Source organism: Bufo gargarizans, chromosome 3, assembly GCF_014858855.1.
Source record: "Bufo gargarizans isolate SCDJY-AF-19 chromosome 3, ASM1485885v1, whole genome shotgun sequence".
NCBI lineage: Eukaryota > Metazoa > Chordata > Amphibia > Anura > Bufonidae > Bufo > Bufo gargarizans.
Window position 1 is genome coordinate 74,739,581 of NC_058082.1, and position 16,578 is coordinate 74,756,158.

The 16,578-nt window shown below is 45.0% G+C and overlaps 1 protein-coding gene across 1 annotated transcript in view; it reads left to right on the forward strand.

Moving 5' to 3' along the window:
* LOC122931239 overlaps nt 1-3,693 on the forward strand; it is a 46,266-nt gene extending 42,573 nt beyond the window's left edge. Inside the window, exons 8-9 of the mRNA XM_044285285.1 lie at nt 1,394-1,479; nt 3,577-3,693. Of these exons, the coding sequence (XP_044141220.1) occupies nt 1,394-1,479; nt 3,577-3,606 (116 nt within the window). The 3' untranslated portion in view covers nt 3,607-3,693. The remainder of the gene's footprint in view (nt 1-1,393; nt 1,480-3,576) is intronic.
* Nucleotides 3,694-16,578: the final 12,885 nt, after the last annotated feature.

Below are 16,578 nucleotides of genomic sequence, written 5' to 3' on the forward strand. Positions count from 1 at the left end.
ACAGAGGTGCATATAGAAATTCAAATCGTGACCACCTAGCAGTGAAAAATGGGGTTCAATCCAACTGACCTGTTACTTTCATTCTCTGGGTCTGTATGATTACGGTGATTCCACATTTGTATAGTTTTTCTTGCATTTTAATACTGGGGGGGGGGGGGGGAACTTGAAATAAATTTAGTTTTTTCATTTCATCGCCATATTCTGACCCCTATAACTATTTTTGTAGTGTACAGAGCTGTGTAAGGGCTAATTTTTTACGGGCGATGCTTTCATTGATACTATTCTGGTGTGCATGACTTTTTCATTACTTTTTATTCATTTTGTTGTTGGAGGTGAAGCAACCAAAAAATGGCAAATAGGCCACTTTGACTTTTTTTTCTGTTTTCCTGTTTGCCATATGGGATAAATATTTTTAGATTCGTTTTCACACACAGAGATGCCCATGATGTTTTTTTATTTATTTATTTTTATTTTGGGGAAAAGGGGGTGATTTTTAAATTTTTTATATTTTTTTCAATTTTTTAAAGGGAGTCTATCACCACATTTGGACATTATAGACCGCTCACATAGCGTTCTGGCATAACTTTAGCTGAATCAAATGATACCTTTGTTGCATTCTGCGGTTCAACTGCGTCAAAAACTGGCTTTTATTCATATGTAAATGAGGGCTTGCAAGAGCCCAGGGGCAGCGTTAACTTCTTTGCAGCCCAGGCTGCTCATCCTCTTTTGTTAATATCCCCGCCCCAGCCTCTGCCTTTCCTTTTCTTTCCTTGCGTCCTCTCCCAGCGAAATCCCGCGCCCGCGCCCTGCCTCACTTGGCCGGGGCATGTGCACTGCGATGCCCACTGTGGGCGCGCGCTTTAAGATTTTTGCGCTCCAAGATACCGTGGTCATAGGCAAGCGGAGCAATATGCTATGGTGCTCCTGTCTGTAGAGCGCTCAGGGCAGCCCAATAGAATCCGTACTCCCATACACAAAGGTGTATGAGAATACAGATTCTAAAGCACAATAGGGGCCTGAACTTCAGTCGCCTATTTCGCTAGGAGAGGTAAAAAAATTTTTGGGGGAGAATTACAAAAATGATGCAATTTAAAAAGCACTATTACTTTTTATGTTTGCCTGCTTAAGGGTCCATTCACACGTCCGTTGTTTCTTTCCTGATCTGTTCAGTTTTTTGCTGAACAGATCTGGACCCATTCATTTTCAATGGGTCCTGAAAAAAAATCTGACATTGTGCTGTCCGTTTTTTTTCAGGACCCATTGAAAATGAATGGGTCCAGATCTGTTCGGCAAAAAACGGAACAGATCAGGAAACAAACAACGGACGTGTGAATGGACCCTAATAGTTCAGGACTGTCATAAAGGACACTAACCCATCCGTTTTATGTAATAGATACATCTAGACCAAAGGACTTAATTGTACCACTTGGATATGACCTGGCCAGAAGAGTATATCTAAAATGGAAGAAGTCATTGGAGGTGTGTATTTCCTATTTTTTCCTGTTACACAACATTAGCTTCTTAGCTTTATTCGAATCCAGGAAAAGACGTTGGGAGCATGTAAATCTGCAGGAAAATCCATCTTTACCAAATTGTGCAGATTTTCTTCCAGATTTGTTGCAATGTATCATCTAAAATAAAATAAAATCCATATATTCAACTTCCCTGCTGTTGTGATGACGCTTGACCAGCGGGGAACAGACCAGTCAAGCGTTGCCACTGGAGTAGCTTAACCCTGGGTTCAGACGTGAGCGTTTTACAGCGCGTTCCTACGCGCTGTAAAAACGCTCAACAAGGAGAAACCAATGCTTCCCTATGGGAATGGTTCTCACCTGGGCGTTTTACAGCGCGTTCCTACGCGCTGTAAAAACGCTCAACAAGGAGAAACCAATGCTTCCCTATGGGAATGGTTCTCACCTGGGCGTTTTACAGCGCGTACAATCGCGCTGTAAAATGCCCGACACTCAAACAAGTTCTTGAGCTTTTTTTGGGGCGTTTGTCGCGCGTTCCCGTACATAGACTTCAGTGGGAACGCGCGACAATGTGTGTTCGCTTGTCTCTGTATGCGCGATTGTAAACGCCGGTACAATCGCACATACAGAGCGCTCGTTTCAGAACGCTCAGGTCTGAACCCAGGGTTAAACTGGGAAGGTGAGGATACAGATTAGTGTCTGATGTGGACGTACCACAACAAGCGATTTGTGTCATTGTCTTAGGGCCCGGACTGCCACCAGTGAAAATGTCTTTGAACCGATTACCTGTCCTCCATATAGGTCATCAGTATCTGATCAGTGGGGGAGACCTGGGACCCCTGCCGATCAGCTGTTTTGAAAAGGCATCATCGCTTGCGGGAGCACCTCTGCCTTCTCCATGTTCACCAGGTATACAGCTCCGTACACTGTATGGCGGCTGTGATTGGTATTGCACCTCAGCCTCATTCACTTCAATGGAGCTGCGCTGCACCTAGGCCACGTGACTGATGAACATGACATCATATGGCCTTGGAGAAACTGAGAGGAGACCGCGGCACTACTGCGAGCGCCGGTGGCTTCTCAAACAGCTGATCAGCGGGGGTCCTGGCTGTCTGAGGATAGGTCAGTAGTTTAAAAAAAAAAACTTTTAATGACACATCAGAAGTAAATATTAAATGCGTTGTCTCACTTCAGCAAATGGCATTTAGGGTCCATTCAAACGTCTAAGTGTTCTGCGGATCCGCAAAACACGGACACTGGCAATGTGCATTCCGCAATTTGCGGACCACACATCGCCGGCACTATAATAGAAAATGCCTAATCTTGTCTGCAATTGCGGACAAGAATAGGGCATGTTCTATTTTTTTGCGGAAACAGAAGCACGGATGCGGAAGTGCGGATCTGCAAATACGGATGCGGATGCGTACAGCACTTTCCACCCCATTGAAAATAAATGTGTCTGCACCCGTTCCGCAAAATTGCCAAATGGATGCGTACCCATTTTGCGGACATGTGGATGGACCCTTATGTAGAAAAATGTAATACAAGGCACTTAATAATGTATTGTGATTGTCCACATTGCCTTCTCTGCTGGCAGGATTAATTTTTCCATCACATACACTGCTCGTTTCCAGGGGTTACAACCACCCTGTAATCCAGCAGCGGTGGCTCGTGCTTGCACACTATAGGAAAAAGTGCTGGATTCTCTTGTGGTCGGGACTGTGGGAGTGTGCATAGGCTGATGCTTTTTCCTATAGTGTGCAAGCACGACCACCGCTGCTGGATTACAGGGTGGTCATAACCCCTGGATACAAGCTGTTTATAATGTCATGGAAAAACAAGCCAGTAAAGGAAGCAATATGGACAATCACAATACATTAGTAAGTGCCTTGTATTCACTTTCTATACATGATAAATACCATTTGCTGAAGTGAGACAACCCCTTTAATGGTTGTACAAAGTAAAATGATGCTACTTTTGGCCCATGTGCTACTGTCTGAAATGTGATGGTGATCATTAGAAAACCACTAACGGCAATAAAATATATTTTCTATGAAATGGCATAAACCTTTTTTCTGTATTTTTTTTTTTTTTTTTTTTACAGGCAAAATACAAGCTTCTTCCAGCAAAGTAAAGTCACAGAGTCTGATAATAAAGTCAGTATATGGCATAGCTTCTGTCTCCTGTGCTGGAAATAAATGTAGAGCGGTCTTTACAGACATTTACTTGACTTAAAGGGTTTGTTCAGGACATTTAAATATCTCGGAGAACAAAAGAAATGTGATAAAATAACACACATTACAAGTATTACTCACCTGGAAACCCCTCTGGTGCACCCACTGGTCTCTGTTACTGTCCTGCAGCGACGAATTTGCGTCCACTTGCATATGATTGTTGCAGCCAATCACTGTCCATGAACTATGGCTGCAGGTGGTGACAATATCATAACTGCAGGACAGCAAGGGTACGACCACACAGTCACGTTTCCTGATTAAGCCAAAATCAGGCGTGAAGGGGGGCGTGGCCTGCAGCAGAGTAGCGCGGACGTTCTTCACCGCAGCTCCTGTGGACGACATCTAATCCTTCTCCATCCACCCTCTCCCCAACCATCTAGCTCACCCAAAACCTACTACCCGACCTCCCCATCACACCCGCCACGAAAGAAGCCCACTCTGACGTCTGGGGTGCCCGGCTGACAGCTGCGGCCTAGCGGACAAACCAGATCCCCGGCCTAGATTTTCCAGCGCGACGCGAACAAAGGCGGAACTTCCCATTAAAGCCTCGCACAAGACCAGCGGAGAAGCAGAATTTTCACAGGGCGGCATCCCGGCATACCTTTCACGTCCTACCGCTCCAACTTGAGGTTGTTTGTGCCCGGCGGCGCCATCTTAGAAAGCGGGAACCCATCATCCGGGGCCTTCATGTGGCATACAGAGAGACACAGAGGCAGCTGGATCCCATAGAGAAACTGTACAGTGAGTAAAACCACCAACAAGACCCTCAAACACTCAGGGGAGGTAGTCAATTACCCCCCCCCCCCCCCCCCCCTCCAGTACTATAAAAAGGTCTGCACAAAAATAGGCCCCAGACTCTGTAGTCTGCCACTTCCCCCCCTTCCCCTCCTCCCGACCTTTTACCTCTAATGCGCCCTCACTACCGTGCGCTTACTGAATAACAACGCAACACAATCCTCAAATAAGTGGGCCATTTACTGGTGAAAGGCATAGCCTTAATTATTCCTAAACCATCACCTGGAAAGGCAACGGTTCTGCACCCTCAATTAACATCTACTGAACCAGAGTTAACCTTTATCAGCAGATCACCTGAGGTCCTTGGCCTAATCTTTATTTCATCCCTCTCCCCATAAGCAAAGGGATGGATGGGTAATACCACATCAACTTGGAGGTGAAAATAACCTGTTTCATATATACAGTTGCAAGAAAAAGTATGTGAACCCTTTGGAATGATATGGATTTCTGCACAAATTGGTCATAAAATGTGATCTGATCTTCATCTAAGTCACAACAATAGACAATCACAGTCTGCTTAAACTAATAACACACAAAGAATTAAATGTTACCATGTTTTTATTGAACACACCATGTAAACATTCACAGTGCAGGTGGAAAAAGTATGTGAACCCTTGGATTTAATAACTGGTTGAACCTCCTTTGGCAGCAATAACTTCAACCAAACGTTTCCTGTAGTTGCAGATCAGACGTGCACAACGGTCAGGAGTAATTCTTGACCATTCCTCTTTACAGAACTGTTTCAGTTCAGCAATATTCTTGGGGTGTCTGGTGTGAATCGCTTTCTTGAGGTCATGCCACAGCATCTCAATCAGGTTGAGGTTAGGACTCTGACTGGGCCACTCCAGAAGGCGTATTTTCTTCTGTTTAAGCCATTCTGTTGTTGATTTACTTCTATGCTTTGGGTCGTTGTCCTGTTGCAACACCCATCTTCTGTTGAGCTTCAGCTGGTGGACAGATGGCCTTAAGTTCTCCTGCAAAATGTCTTGATAAACTTGGGAATTTATTTTTCATTCGATGATAGCATTCTGTCCAGGCCCTGACGCAGCAAAGCAGCCCCGAACCATGATGCCCCCACCACCATACTTCATAGTTGGGATGAGGTTTTGATGTTGGTGTGCTGTGCCTCTTTTTCTCCACACATAGTGTTGTGTGTTTCTTCCAAACAACTCTAATTTGGTTTCATCTGTCGACAGAATATTTTGCCAGTACTGCTGTGGAACATCCAGGTGCTCTTGTGCAAACTGTAAACATGCAGCAATGGTTTTTTTGGACAGCAGTGGCTTCCTCTGTGGTATCCTCCCATGAAATCCATTCTTGTTTAGTGTTTTACGTATCGTAGATTTGCTAACAGGGATGTTAGCATATGCCAGATACTTTTGTAAGTCTTTAGCTGACCCTCTAGGATTCTTCTTCACCTCTTTGAGCAGTCTGTGCTGTGCTTTTTCAGTCATCTTTACAGGACAGCCACTCCTAGGGAGAGTAGCAGCAGTGCTGAACTTTCTCCATTTATAGACAATTTGTCTTACCGTGGACTGATGAACAGCAAGGCTTTTGGAGATACTTTTATAACCCTTTCCAGCTTTATGCAAGTCAACAATTCTTAATCGTAGGTCTTCTGAGAGCTCTTTTGTGCAAGGCATCATTCACATCAGGCAATGATTCTTGTGAAAAGCAAACCCAGAACTGGTGTGTGTTTTTTTTATAGGGCAGGGCAGCTGTAACAAACACCTCCAATCTCATCTCAGTGATTGGACTCCAGTTGGCTGACACCTCACTCCAATTATCTCTTGGAGATGTCATTAGTTCCCATACTTTTTCCACCTGCACTGTGAATGTTTACATGGTGTGTTCAATAAAAACATGGTAACATTTAATTCTTTGTGTGTTATTAGTTTAAGCAGACTGTGATTGTCTATTGTTGTGACTTAGATAAAGATCAGATCACATTTTATGACTAATTTGTGCAGAAATCCATATAGTTCCAAAGGGTTCACATACTTTTTCTTGCAACTGTAACTTTAAAAAAATAGCACTACTCATGACTCTATACTTTACGCAAGAGAAAGGTGCAACCTGTCCTATCACCGCCTGTTTCTCTTCAGACACAAAATGGTAAAAGTGGGCAAACTAGAAAGACTGCATTTACCTGCTAAGAAGGTGCACCCAGAGATGGAGAAGTTATGGAAGAAGGGGAGCACAAACCCAGGAGTCCACTCTATAGACAAATCATCTCACCAAAATGACCGGGATTCTGTAGAACACCCTGTGCTAGAAAGCTCTAACAACGAAGACTCTCAAAACGCCAAAAATATTCTTTCAATTTCCCAAGCAGCCATGCAACGACTAATAGAAAATGCCCTTGAGCCAATTAAAAATTACCTTTCAGATATAAAACACGTAGTCCGGAGTATAGGACAAAGTAGAACATCTGGAAGCAAGCCAGTCATCCATACTTTCATTCGGGGAGGCCACGACAGCAGCTCTTCACTCCTACCATTCACATCTTAATGCCCTTCGTTCTCACTTGGAAGACCAAGAGAACAGAAATAGAAGGAATAACCTGAGGATCCGTGGTGTTTCCGAAAACACCCTACCATCAGCTTTGATAAGCACTGGCTATGAGATTCTCCGCCCTTTACTTCCAGAATAGGAAGCACCGCAACTAATTCTTGAAAGAGCCCATAGAGCACTCTGCCAAAAGATGGAGAACCACCTAGAGATATAGTCTGGAAAATTCAGAACTTCCAACATAAAGAATTTATCCTAAAATCAGCCAGAGACCTAGAAAACATCACATTCGAAGGGGCTCATATCACGCTCTATCAAGACCTTTCCCCCATGACACTCAACAAACGCAAGCGTCTCAGACCAATCACAGAACTGCTAAGAAAAAAGAAAATTCCCTACAGATGGCTGTTCCTCTTTGGTCTGTCCTTTTCCTTGGGCGGTGCTCTCAAGACAATCCGCAGCCCTGAGGACCTCCATCAAGTATGCGAAGCCCTGGGTTTGGATCCCGCCGCCTTCCCATCCTGGCTTCAATTCTCGGACGGACTGTATCTTCCTAGACTCCCGGAGGCTTAGGCATGGAGGTGGCGTCGGGATCCAACCCCAGGAAAAGACCTGCAGTCCCTTCCAAAAGCTGAGGGAAATGTATCTCTGCCTTTAATTTAAAATGAGGACTGGTTTCATTAGGAGTGTTGTTTCCTTTAATCTACAATATTTTTTTTTCTTTCCTCATTGATTTATTAATAAGACACTAGAAGCCTCCTTTGGCTGTGGGGTGAAAAAGCGCTATACAGAGCTCACTGGAATCACCCCTATTTGAGGGGAGCTCGGGCTCTGAACCCCCCTCAAATTTCCGAGGAGACGCTTAACAAGTAATGCTCACAAACCACATAATTCAGACAGGTACACGCCCCTCCTTGGATTCGAGGTGGGCCATATACCTTGATCTAACAATCCTTAGAAATATACTTTGTTAAACTGTTCTTCTACCATTTGTTAATGGTTTAGATTGTTTACCTACATTACTTATGTCTACTGTTCACATAGTTACCTGGAATGCACTTGGCCTAAACTCTCCTACAAAGAGGTCCATGATCCTCCAGCAGCTGAGATCATTACGCGCAGACATTGCGATCCTTCAAGAAACGCACTTCTAACAGGGTAAAATACCATCACTTTTTACACAACCTTTTCTCACAATGGTTTCACCCTACCTCCAGTAAAAGAGGAGTCTCTATTGCCTTTAAAAAGACAGTCCCCTTCACATTATCCTCTAGTATCTCAGACCCAGAAGGCAGATTTCTGTTCCTAAAAGGTATCATAGCTCAATAGTTGATGAGGGTCCTCCGCCTATTTTACTCTTTCGAAGTGAGCATATGTATAGTGGGAGGGGATTTTAACATAGCTATGGAACCCCACTTAGACTCTTCCTCACTTAGGTTGCATGCATCTTTCAGGAATTTAAAAAATATAAAACTATCTCTCCAATCCTTAGGAGTCAGAGATGTATGTCATGCCATGTACCCCTTTCATAGGGATTTCACTTACTATTCCATTCCCCACAATACATACCAGCGTTTAGACTACTTATTTGTAACCTCTCCACATCTACATCTGGTCACCAGGACACGCATAGGACAAATAACTATCTCAGATCACGCACCAGTTCTAATCGGGCTAAAAATACAGACCCTCCCTAAGCGAGCATACACCTGGCGGCTAAATGAACTCCTGCTCAACAATTAATCTTTTAACCGTAGGATTCTGAACTCCCTTCCTACTTCGCCAAAAACACATCAGAATCCACACCTTCAGCCATAATTTGGGAAGCCCATAAGGCAGTAATAAGGGGTGAATTTATGGGACACACGCTAAACTGTGCCAAACTAAAGAAATTGATTCCCTTATGTCCAATATAGCGAAACTACAGAGACTTCACAAGAAATCCCGGGTCATCCAGACTCTAGCAGAACTCACCATTCTGTGGGAGAAACTAAAGCAGCTCCTTAATCTAAAAGCAACTAAGGCCTACCTATACTCACAACACAAAATATACCAACACGGCAATAAAGGATCTAGGCTTATGGCCTTATTAGCAAAACGGAGACAGGAACAGCTCCACATTAAAAAAATAACCACTTCATCGGGAAACCAAATCACAGACACCAAAGGCATTGCCCAGCAATTTCAGCAATTCTACGCTGATCTATATAACATTCGTAAAAGTGAACCTCAATATAAAAGCCCAGTGTAAAGAAGATATAGAAGCTTTCCTAGACAAATTATCTTTGCCCTCACTGACTACCTCCCAGCAATCGAAGCTAGACAAACAATTCACCTTAGAGGAGTTTAGATCGGCTCTCACGTCATCTCCACAGGGTAAAAGTCCAGGCCCATATGGGTTACCAATCCAATACTACAAATCCTTTAAAGAGATCCTGCTCGCTCCAATGTTAAAAGCATTCAACTCACTACGGGATGGAGTTAACTTTCCTACACAATCCTTAGACGCTCATATTACAATATTACCTAAAGATGGAAAGGATCCCTCATTTTGTAGCAGCTACCGCCCTATCTCACTGGATATTAAAATGTATGCAAAATTACTAACAAACCGATTGAAATCACTCCTACCGAGCTTAGTAAATGCAGAACAAGTCTGATTTGTGAAAGGGAGAGAGGGCAAGGATAATACGCTACGGGTCCTGCAACTGATCCAGTTCGCCCGGTCTGGCTTTCCTCTCTACTGATGCAGAAAAAGCATTTGACCGGGTGAACTGGACCTATATGTCCCAAACCCTAACAAAATTTGGGTTACCTCCACTTTTCATCTCCCGAGTAATGGCACTATACGCTGATCCCACAGCATAAGTAAGGGTTAATGGGTCATTATCCCCCTCATTCAAAATATCGAACAGGACCCGCCAAGGTTGTTCCCTTTCACCCCTACTTTTCGTCCATACTATAGAGACTCTTATCCAACACATCAGACAACACCCGGACATAATAGGAATCGCAGTCAGAAACCAAACGCATTTCACGGCGGCATATGCCGATGACCTATTATTAATTACGTCCAACCCAGATGTTTCCTTCCTGATATTGCACCACATTTTCTCCTCTTTCCATGATCTCTCTAAATTTAAGATCAACCCTGCAAAATCTTTGGCACTCAATGTTACCTGCTCTGATAGAACAGTCGTCAAAGCAGCAACGAACCCCCCTTTCCCTTGGGTGTCCACGTCTATTAAATATTTGGGCCTCAATATCTCTGCCAATCCTGGGAGATGGTTCTCCCTTAACTATACCCCCTTACTGGCGCAAGCTTCATCAATAATAGACAGCTGGAAGATCCTATATATTTCATGGTTCTGTTGTGCTAACTTACTCAAAATGATGGTAGTACCAAAATTATTGTACTTATTACAAATACATCTCCCGCGGTCTTTCGCCCAAAAAAAAATCTTACAATTCCTTTGGTGGAAATCTAGCCATAGACTGGCTCATAAAACTCTAACGAAACCTAAGAGAACCGGAGGAATAGGACTGACTGATGTAGAGCTACACTATCAAACAACACACTTAGCCAGAATGGTGGACTGGTTCCAGATGACAATAAAGGAAGTAGTAGTGGGTTTCCCCTCTCACACAAGGCCCTTTACTTCTTCAAATCGGCAAACAGCCACCTCCCACTCTAAACACCATCACCAAGGCAACACTCCGGGTATGGGAATCTCAATACAAAGCTGCCCACATCTGGTCCACCCCCTCCCCTTTCATTGACCTGGGAGATCTTATGGGTATTACCACCCGTACACATCCTCTTATCTACCGTTACAAAGAAGCCTGAACACAAGGAAGATAGGAGACATATTGGTAGATGGCACACTACCAGACCTCCTAACTTTGCATGATCTGCGACTTTCTGCTACCTTGACACAATTAACATATAACCGGAGAGCTCCGGGCTTCAAAACGTTTCTAAAATTAGGCCCCTTACCACAGGAACTTACATGGGTGGAACGGCTTTACTCTGTGGGTTCCCCAATTCCTAAGCTTATTTCAAAAATATACAGGGAACTGATCATGCTCCCCCCAAATTCTCAACTTCCTTAGATTAAAGGGGTATTCCCATCTTGGACAATGGGAGCATATCACTAGGATATGCCCCCATTGTCTGATAGGTGCGGGTCCCACCGCTGGGACCCGCACCTATATCAAGAACGGAGCGGGGAGATCTGTGGCTGGAGGGACCCCAGTTTTTCCGGGGTCCCTCCACCACCAAGCGCTAATCCCCACCTCTCTCATAGAAGTGAATGGGAGCGTGCCGCGCATGCGCGGCCCATGCTCCCATTCATTTCTATGGGGTAGATGGCAATAGCCGAGCCAGCGCTCGGGTATTTTCGGCAACCCCATAGAAATTAATGGAGAGCGGCTGCGCATGTGCAGTGCGCTCTCCTTCACTTTCGAGGCTCCGTTCTCGATATAGGTGCAGGTCCCAGTGCTAGGTCCCGCACCTATAAGACAATGGGGGCATATCCCATTGTCTGAGATGAGAAAACCCCTTTAAGGCATGGGAACAAGATCTAGGACGGAACCTTACTCCCCCGGAAATATCCCAAATATAGCTGTGGTCCCTCCCGTTGCATAAGGTTACAAGAGACCAACTACAAGTTGCTGAGCAGATGGTACAAGACCCCAGTGACGTTACACAAGATAAATAACGCCATACCGAATCAATGCTGGAGATGTCTCTCCGGGGCAGGAACATATACACACATCTGGTGGGAGTGCGCAGCCATAAAACCTTTTTGGCAAGGGGTTGGGGAGATCATAAACAAAGCTTGTCCGGTTGCCCCACAACTTATTTTCTTAGGCCTATCACCAGGGTTCCCACCACGATTTAACAGGAAGCTCTGGGCTACCTTAGTTGTTGCTGCAAAGGCAATGATACCGCTCTTTTGGAGAGACACAAACACCCCCCCAATATCTCATTGAATCCACAAGATCACTCAAATCTCCCGTATGGAAGAACTCGGTTATATTGCTTCACGCAATAATTACCACAAAATTTGGGAGGCGTGGAAAGAGATGGTACCCACGCTTGCACCAGACTGTCTGCCTGACTAACTTAAAATACAAACAATGGATCGCAATGTCTACAGCAGGACCTACACCTCTAGAGAAGTATATCACTTACCCCGAATGCCTCCCGTTGGCTCCTGAATTTTCATACAATGCTGACGCTAATGTCTTACATTTATATTTATCCAAGTGACCGAAAAACTAAAATATGTTGTATTTCATGTTCAAGAATATTCCACCAACCCGATTATTGAGCCATAGGAACATATTTGCTTATTTCTATAAAAAGGAATTTGAAACAAAATCAGGAGTGAATCTTAAAAGGAGAGAAACTATAAAGGACAGATACAACTTCTCTTCTTTTTTGAATTACTCTGGTTTTGGCTTCGAAAACTGCATCAGGAAACCTGACGGTGTGGCCGCACCCCAGCAGAGACCACTGGGAGCATCAGGGGATTTTCCAGAGTAAATCTTTTGTTATTTCATCTCTCTTCGAGACTTTAAAATGTCCGGGACAAACCCTATAATTGCCCTCATGAGAATTCAGGTCATAGGCCCACGTTTTTTAAGCAGTTTATGCCAGGTTTGGCAAAATCTGGACTGATAAAAGTATCACAAGTGATAACGTGCTGGAAAATTGGAGACTTTAATGATCACTTGCCAAATTTGGAAAGCAAGAAGATTCGCATCTGTGCCCGGCAAAGAAGATGGCTATATTTGTTAACTAGCGTAGGTGGATATGGTCTCGTGATCATGACTGTGGGTGAAGGGGCTGGTTGAATGGCTCAGCCAGTCCTCTTCTATGTCTATGCACTGGCCATGATGGAGAAGGGAGCTGAGCCACCAGCCACTTGGCACACAGTACTGGTCCTGTGTCTATACAAGAAATTAGTTGGTCACAAGCACGAAGCAGAGCTGCTGGCACCGTGGTGAAATGGACAAGAATAGGACATGTTCTATGTTTTTGAGGGTGTTGCAGAACGGACATCCGGATGCGGACAGCGCATGGCAGGCTGTCCGCACCTTTTGCGACCCTATTGAAGTGAATGGGTCTGTATCTGACCTGCACAAAATGCACAAACAGTTTGTGTGCATGAGCCCTAAAGCTAACACTGTCTACAAATGCTAAACCAGTTTTCATACGTCACCCATCCACTAGAGTCAGTTTACAACTTTCAAAAATTCCTGAAACTAATTACCATAGATAACCACACCGACGTAATGTAAAAAAAAGTTTTGTGCATGTGACCACGAAAAAAAAGTTGCAAAACCCCTATTTTGTGCATTTTTTGAAGCCGGGATGTAGGGTGTGATAAATTCCCCCCATAGAATGTAGATTGGCGCTGTTCACTTGGCTGAGCTGCAGTACCGGGCACAGATACTTTAGTATGGATGTTACTGATCCGGGTAATAAAGGGGCAGGAAACTCCAGCCAGCATACCTGCTTCTTCACTCTCCTGACTAAAAGGGGTTGTCTGGATACAGGACTTAACCTAGACATATCCCCTTTTTCACCCAGACAGCCCCTATGACATGAGCATTGCAGGATATCGTGCTCCGATGCTCTCCTTTGCCCTGCGCTGTATGTTTATATTTCTGCCTAGCCGGTGACGTCACCAGCATTAATAGGCAGGCTTTTACAGGCTAGGGCAGCGCTAAAGCCTGCCCATTAGTGCCGGTGACATCACCAGGCTCACTGCTAGGCATAGCCCGGTACGTCACCCGATCTAATGAAAATGCTCCAATGCTCATCTTAGAGGGGTTGCCAGAGTGAAAAAGGGGATATGTCCAGGTTCAGCTCTGAATCCGGACATCCCCTTTAATGGGGGCCCCCACAGATACATGGCCTATCCTAAGGCTGGGTTTACAGGTTGTGCCATATAACACACAGAGACGCTGCTGTAATGCTTCCAGCAGGGGGCGCCCGATCCTTGGTCAGGACAGCCAGGTAAGGAGATTCAGCCTGGGCAGGTGATACTGCTCCAGTGTGTGCACTTATGTGCAGCTCAGAGACCACATATCGGAGCAGCCGGCGTGGAAAACGAGAGCTTTGTGGTTGTGGTGCAGCTCATCAGCGGAGGTGCCAAGAGTGCAATTCCTGCCCATCTGATACCGATGACCAATTCCTGTGATGGCTAACCTCTGGCACTCCAGCTGTGGTAAAACTACAACTCCCAAGGCTGTTTGTAGAACTCCACAGAAATGAACGGAGCATGCTGGGAGTTGTAGTTTCACCACAGCTGGAGTGCCTGAGGTTAACCATCACTGTAGGACAATTTATCAATTCTCAAGTCCCTTGGAGTAGACAAGCCACAGCTCTGCTGGACTACACAGGCAAGTCACCTGGTGTGAGGATATGCACATTACTGATCTGTAGTTGTCCTTGGCTCAATCAACAGTGTTTGCCGAGCCCGCTCCAGCGTTATCTTCTCCTGATTCTTGTGAGCCATTAAACGTTTTTTTTTTTTTTTACTTCCTGGTAGGCAGGAACCATAACTTATTGATTTGTCTGTTCACATAAGCCGTATGAGGGCTTGTTTTTTGTTGGACAGATTGTACTTTCTAATGGCACCATTAAGGCCTCGCTCACATCTCCGTTCATGGATCCGGCAGCCTGTTCTGGGGTCTGGCAGTGCTGGGCTGGAAGAAAGCCGTTGTATGCAGCAGTTTGTCTGTCCGGAACCTGGTATTTTTGCTGGAAATCCACCAGATTACTACTGTACCCTATTGCAGCCAATAGGTATCCAGTGGTAAAGTAGAGAATCCGGCAGGCTGTTCTGCAAGCAGAGATGTGAAGGAGGCCTTAAAGGGTTTCTACCACCAGAAATACCGTTATGTAGCTGACTGACATTAGCGATGCGCTGTCCGCACTACATAACAGTATGCTTCTAACATTTCTCCCTGCAGCCATTCTGATAAAATAAGCACTTTTATAATATGCTAATGAGCCTCTAGGCGCTATGTAGGCGTACAATTAGCACCTAGAGGCTCCGTCTACTCACCCTTTATACCGCCCAGGTCCCCTGTTCTGCCCGCCCCGCTCCTCTTGATTGATGCCACGGTCCACCGCATCGTTGACGAAATCCCGCGCCTGCGCCGTTCACTTCTGTCTTCGGCGCAGTGAGTGAATGATGCGCTCCTGGTGCCGGATTCCTCACTGCGCCTGCGCGGACTACGTCACAGTGAGGAAGCCGGCATCAGGAGAGCGGCCTTAACTCACTGCGCCTTCGCTGAAGACAGAAGTGAACGGCGCAGGCGCGGGATTTCGTCAACGATGCGTTATGTAGGGCCTCCGCCGTATATGTACGGCAGAAGTCCGGTCCCTAAACATGGCGCCCGCTTGCACGTGCAGCGGGCGCCATAGCCACAGGGTTTCTGCTATTTTAAATAGCAAAGCCTCACGGCACATGTATGCGATCAAAAAGTTTTTACAAACCCCTCAAAGTTCAAATCACTCCCCTTTCCTTAAAATAAAAATACTTAACCAATAAAAATAATAAACATCATGTGCATTCGCCGCGTGCGAAAATGCCTATACAATTCAAATATAACAATATTAATGGCGTAAATGGGAAAAATAAAATAAAAACAGCCAATTTGCCATTTTTTGTCACTTCAACTAATCAATCTTTTTTTTTTTATATATAAAAAGTGATCAAAAAGTTGCACACACTTCAAATTGGTATCGGTGAAAGGAACAGATCGTCCCGCAAAAAATGCTCTCACATAGCCCTGTACACAAAGCTACAAAAATAAAAAACCTTTATCAGAATTGAGTTTTTTTTCCCCCAATTCTACCCAATTTGGAATTTTTTCCCCGCTTCCTACTACATGTTATGCAACCGTAAATGGTGCCATTAGAAAGTACAACTTGTCCTGCAAAAAATGAGCCCTCATATAAGGCTACGTGAATGGAAAAATAAAGAAGTTAGGACTATGGGAAGGCGGGGAAGGAAAAGCGAAAACGGGGTTAAAGGGGTTTCCTGGGCATTTGATGTCCTGTCTTCAGGATAGGTCAGTTAGGGTCTGATCCAGCACCACCACCAATCAGCTGTTTGAAGCTGTGGTGACGTCATGCTCTGATATCACATGGGTACTGCTTAGTCCTAATGGATTAAATGGGGCTGAGCTGTGATACAAAGCACAGGGGCGCCGCAGCCTCCATGTCAATGGGGTCCGCGAATAAATCCGGAGAGCACACGGATCACAACCAGATTTTTCGGACACTGTGTAAATGTAGCCTTGTAGGGCTGACAACAAGCAGTGTTATTAGTTGTAAGAATGAGGTGTCGGACTCCCCTCAGATTCCAGCTCTGTCCGCTCCGGCCTTATAGGAAGTGAAAGCAAAACAACTACTGCCTGTACTTTGCATGGCACCAGTAATAGTTTTTCCCCCCTCCCCTGCTTTGCAGGATGGTACGCCCCATACAGGTCAGTACTATTACCACTAAGGAGGGGTGACCGCACAGAAGTAGTACACTCAG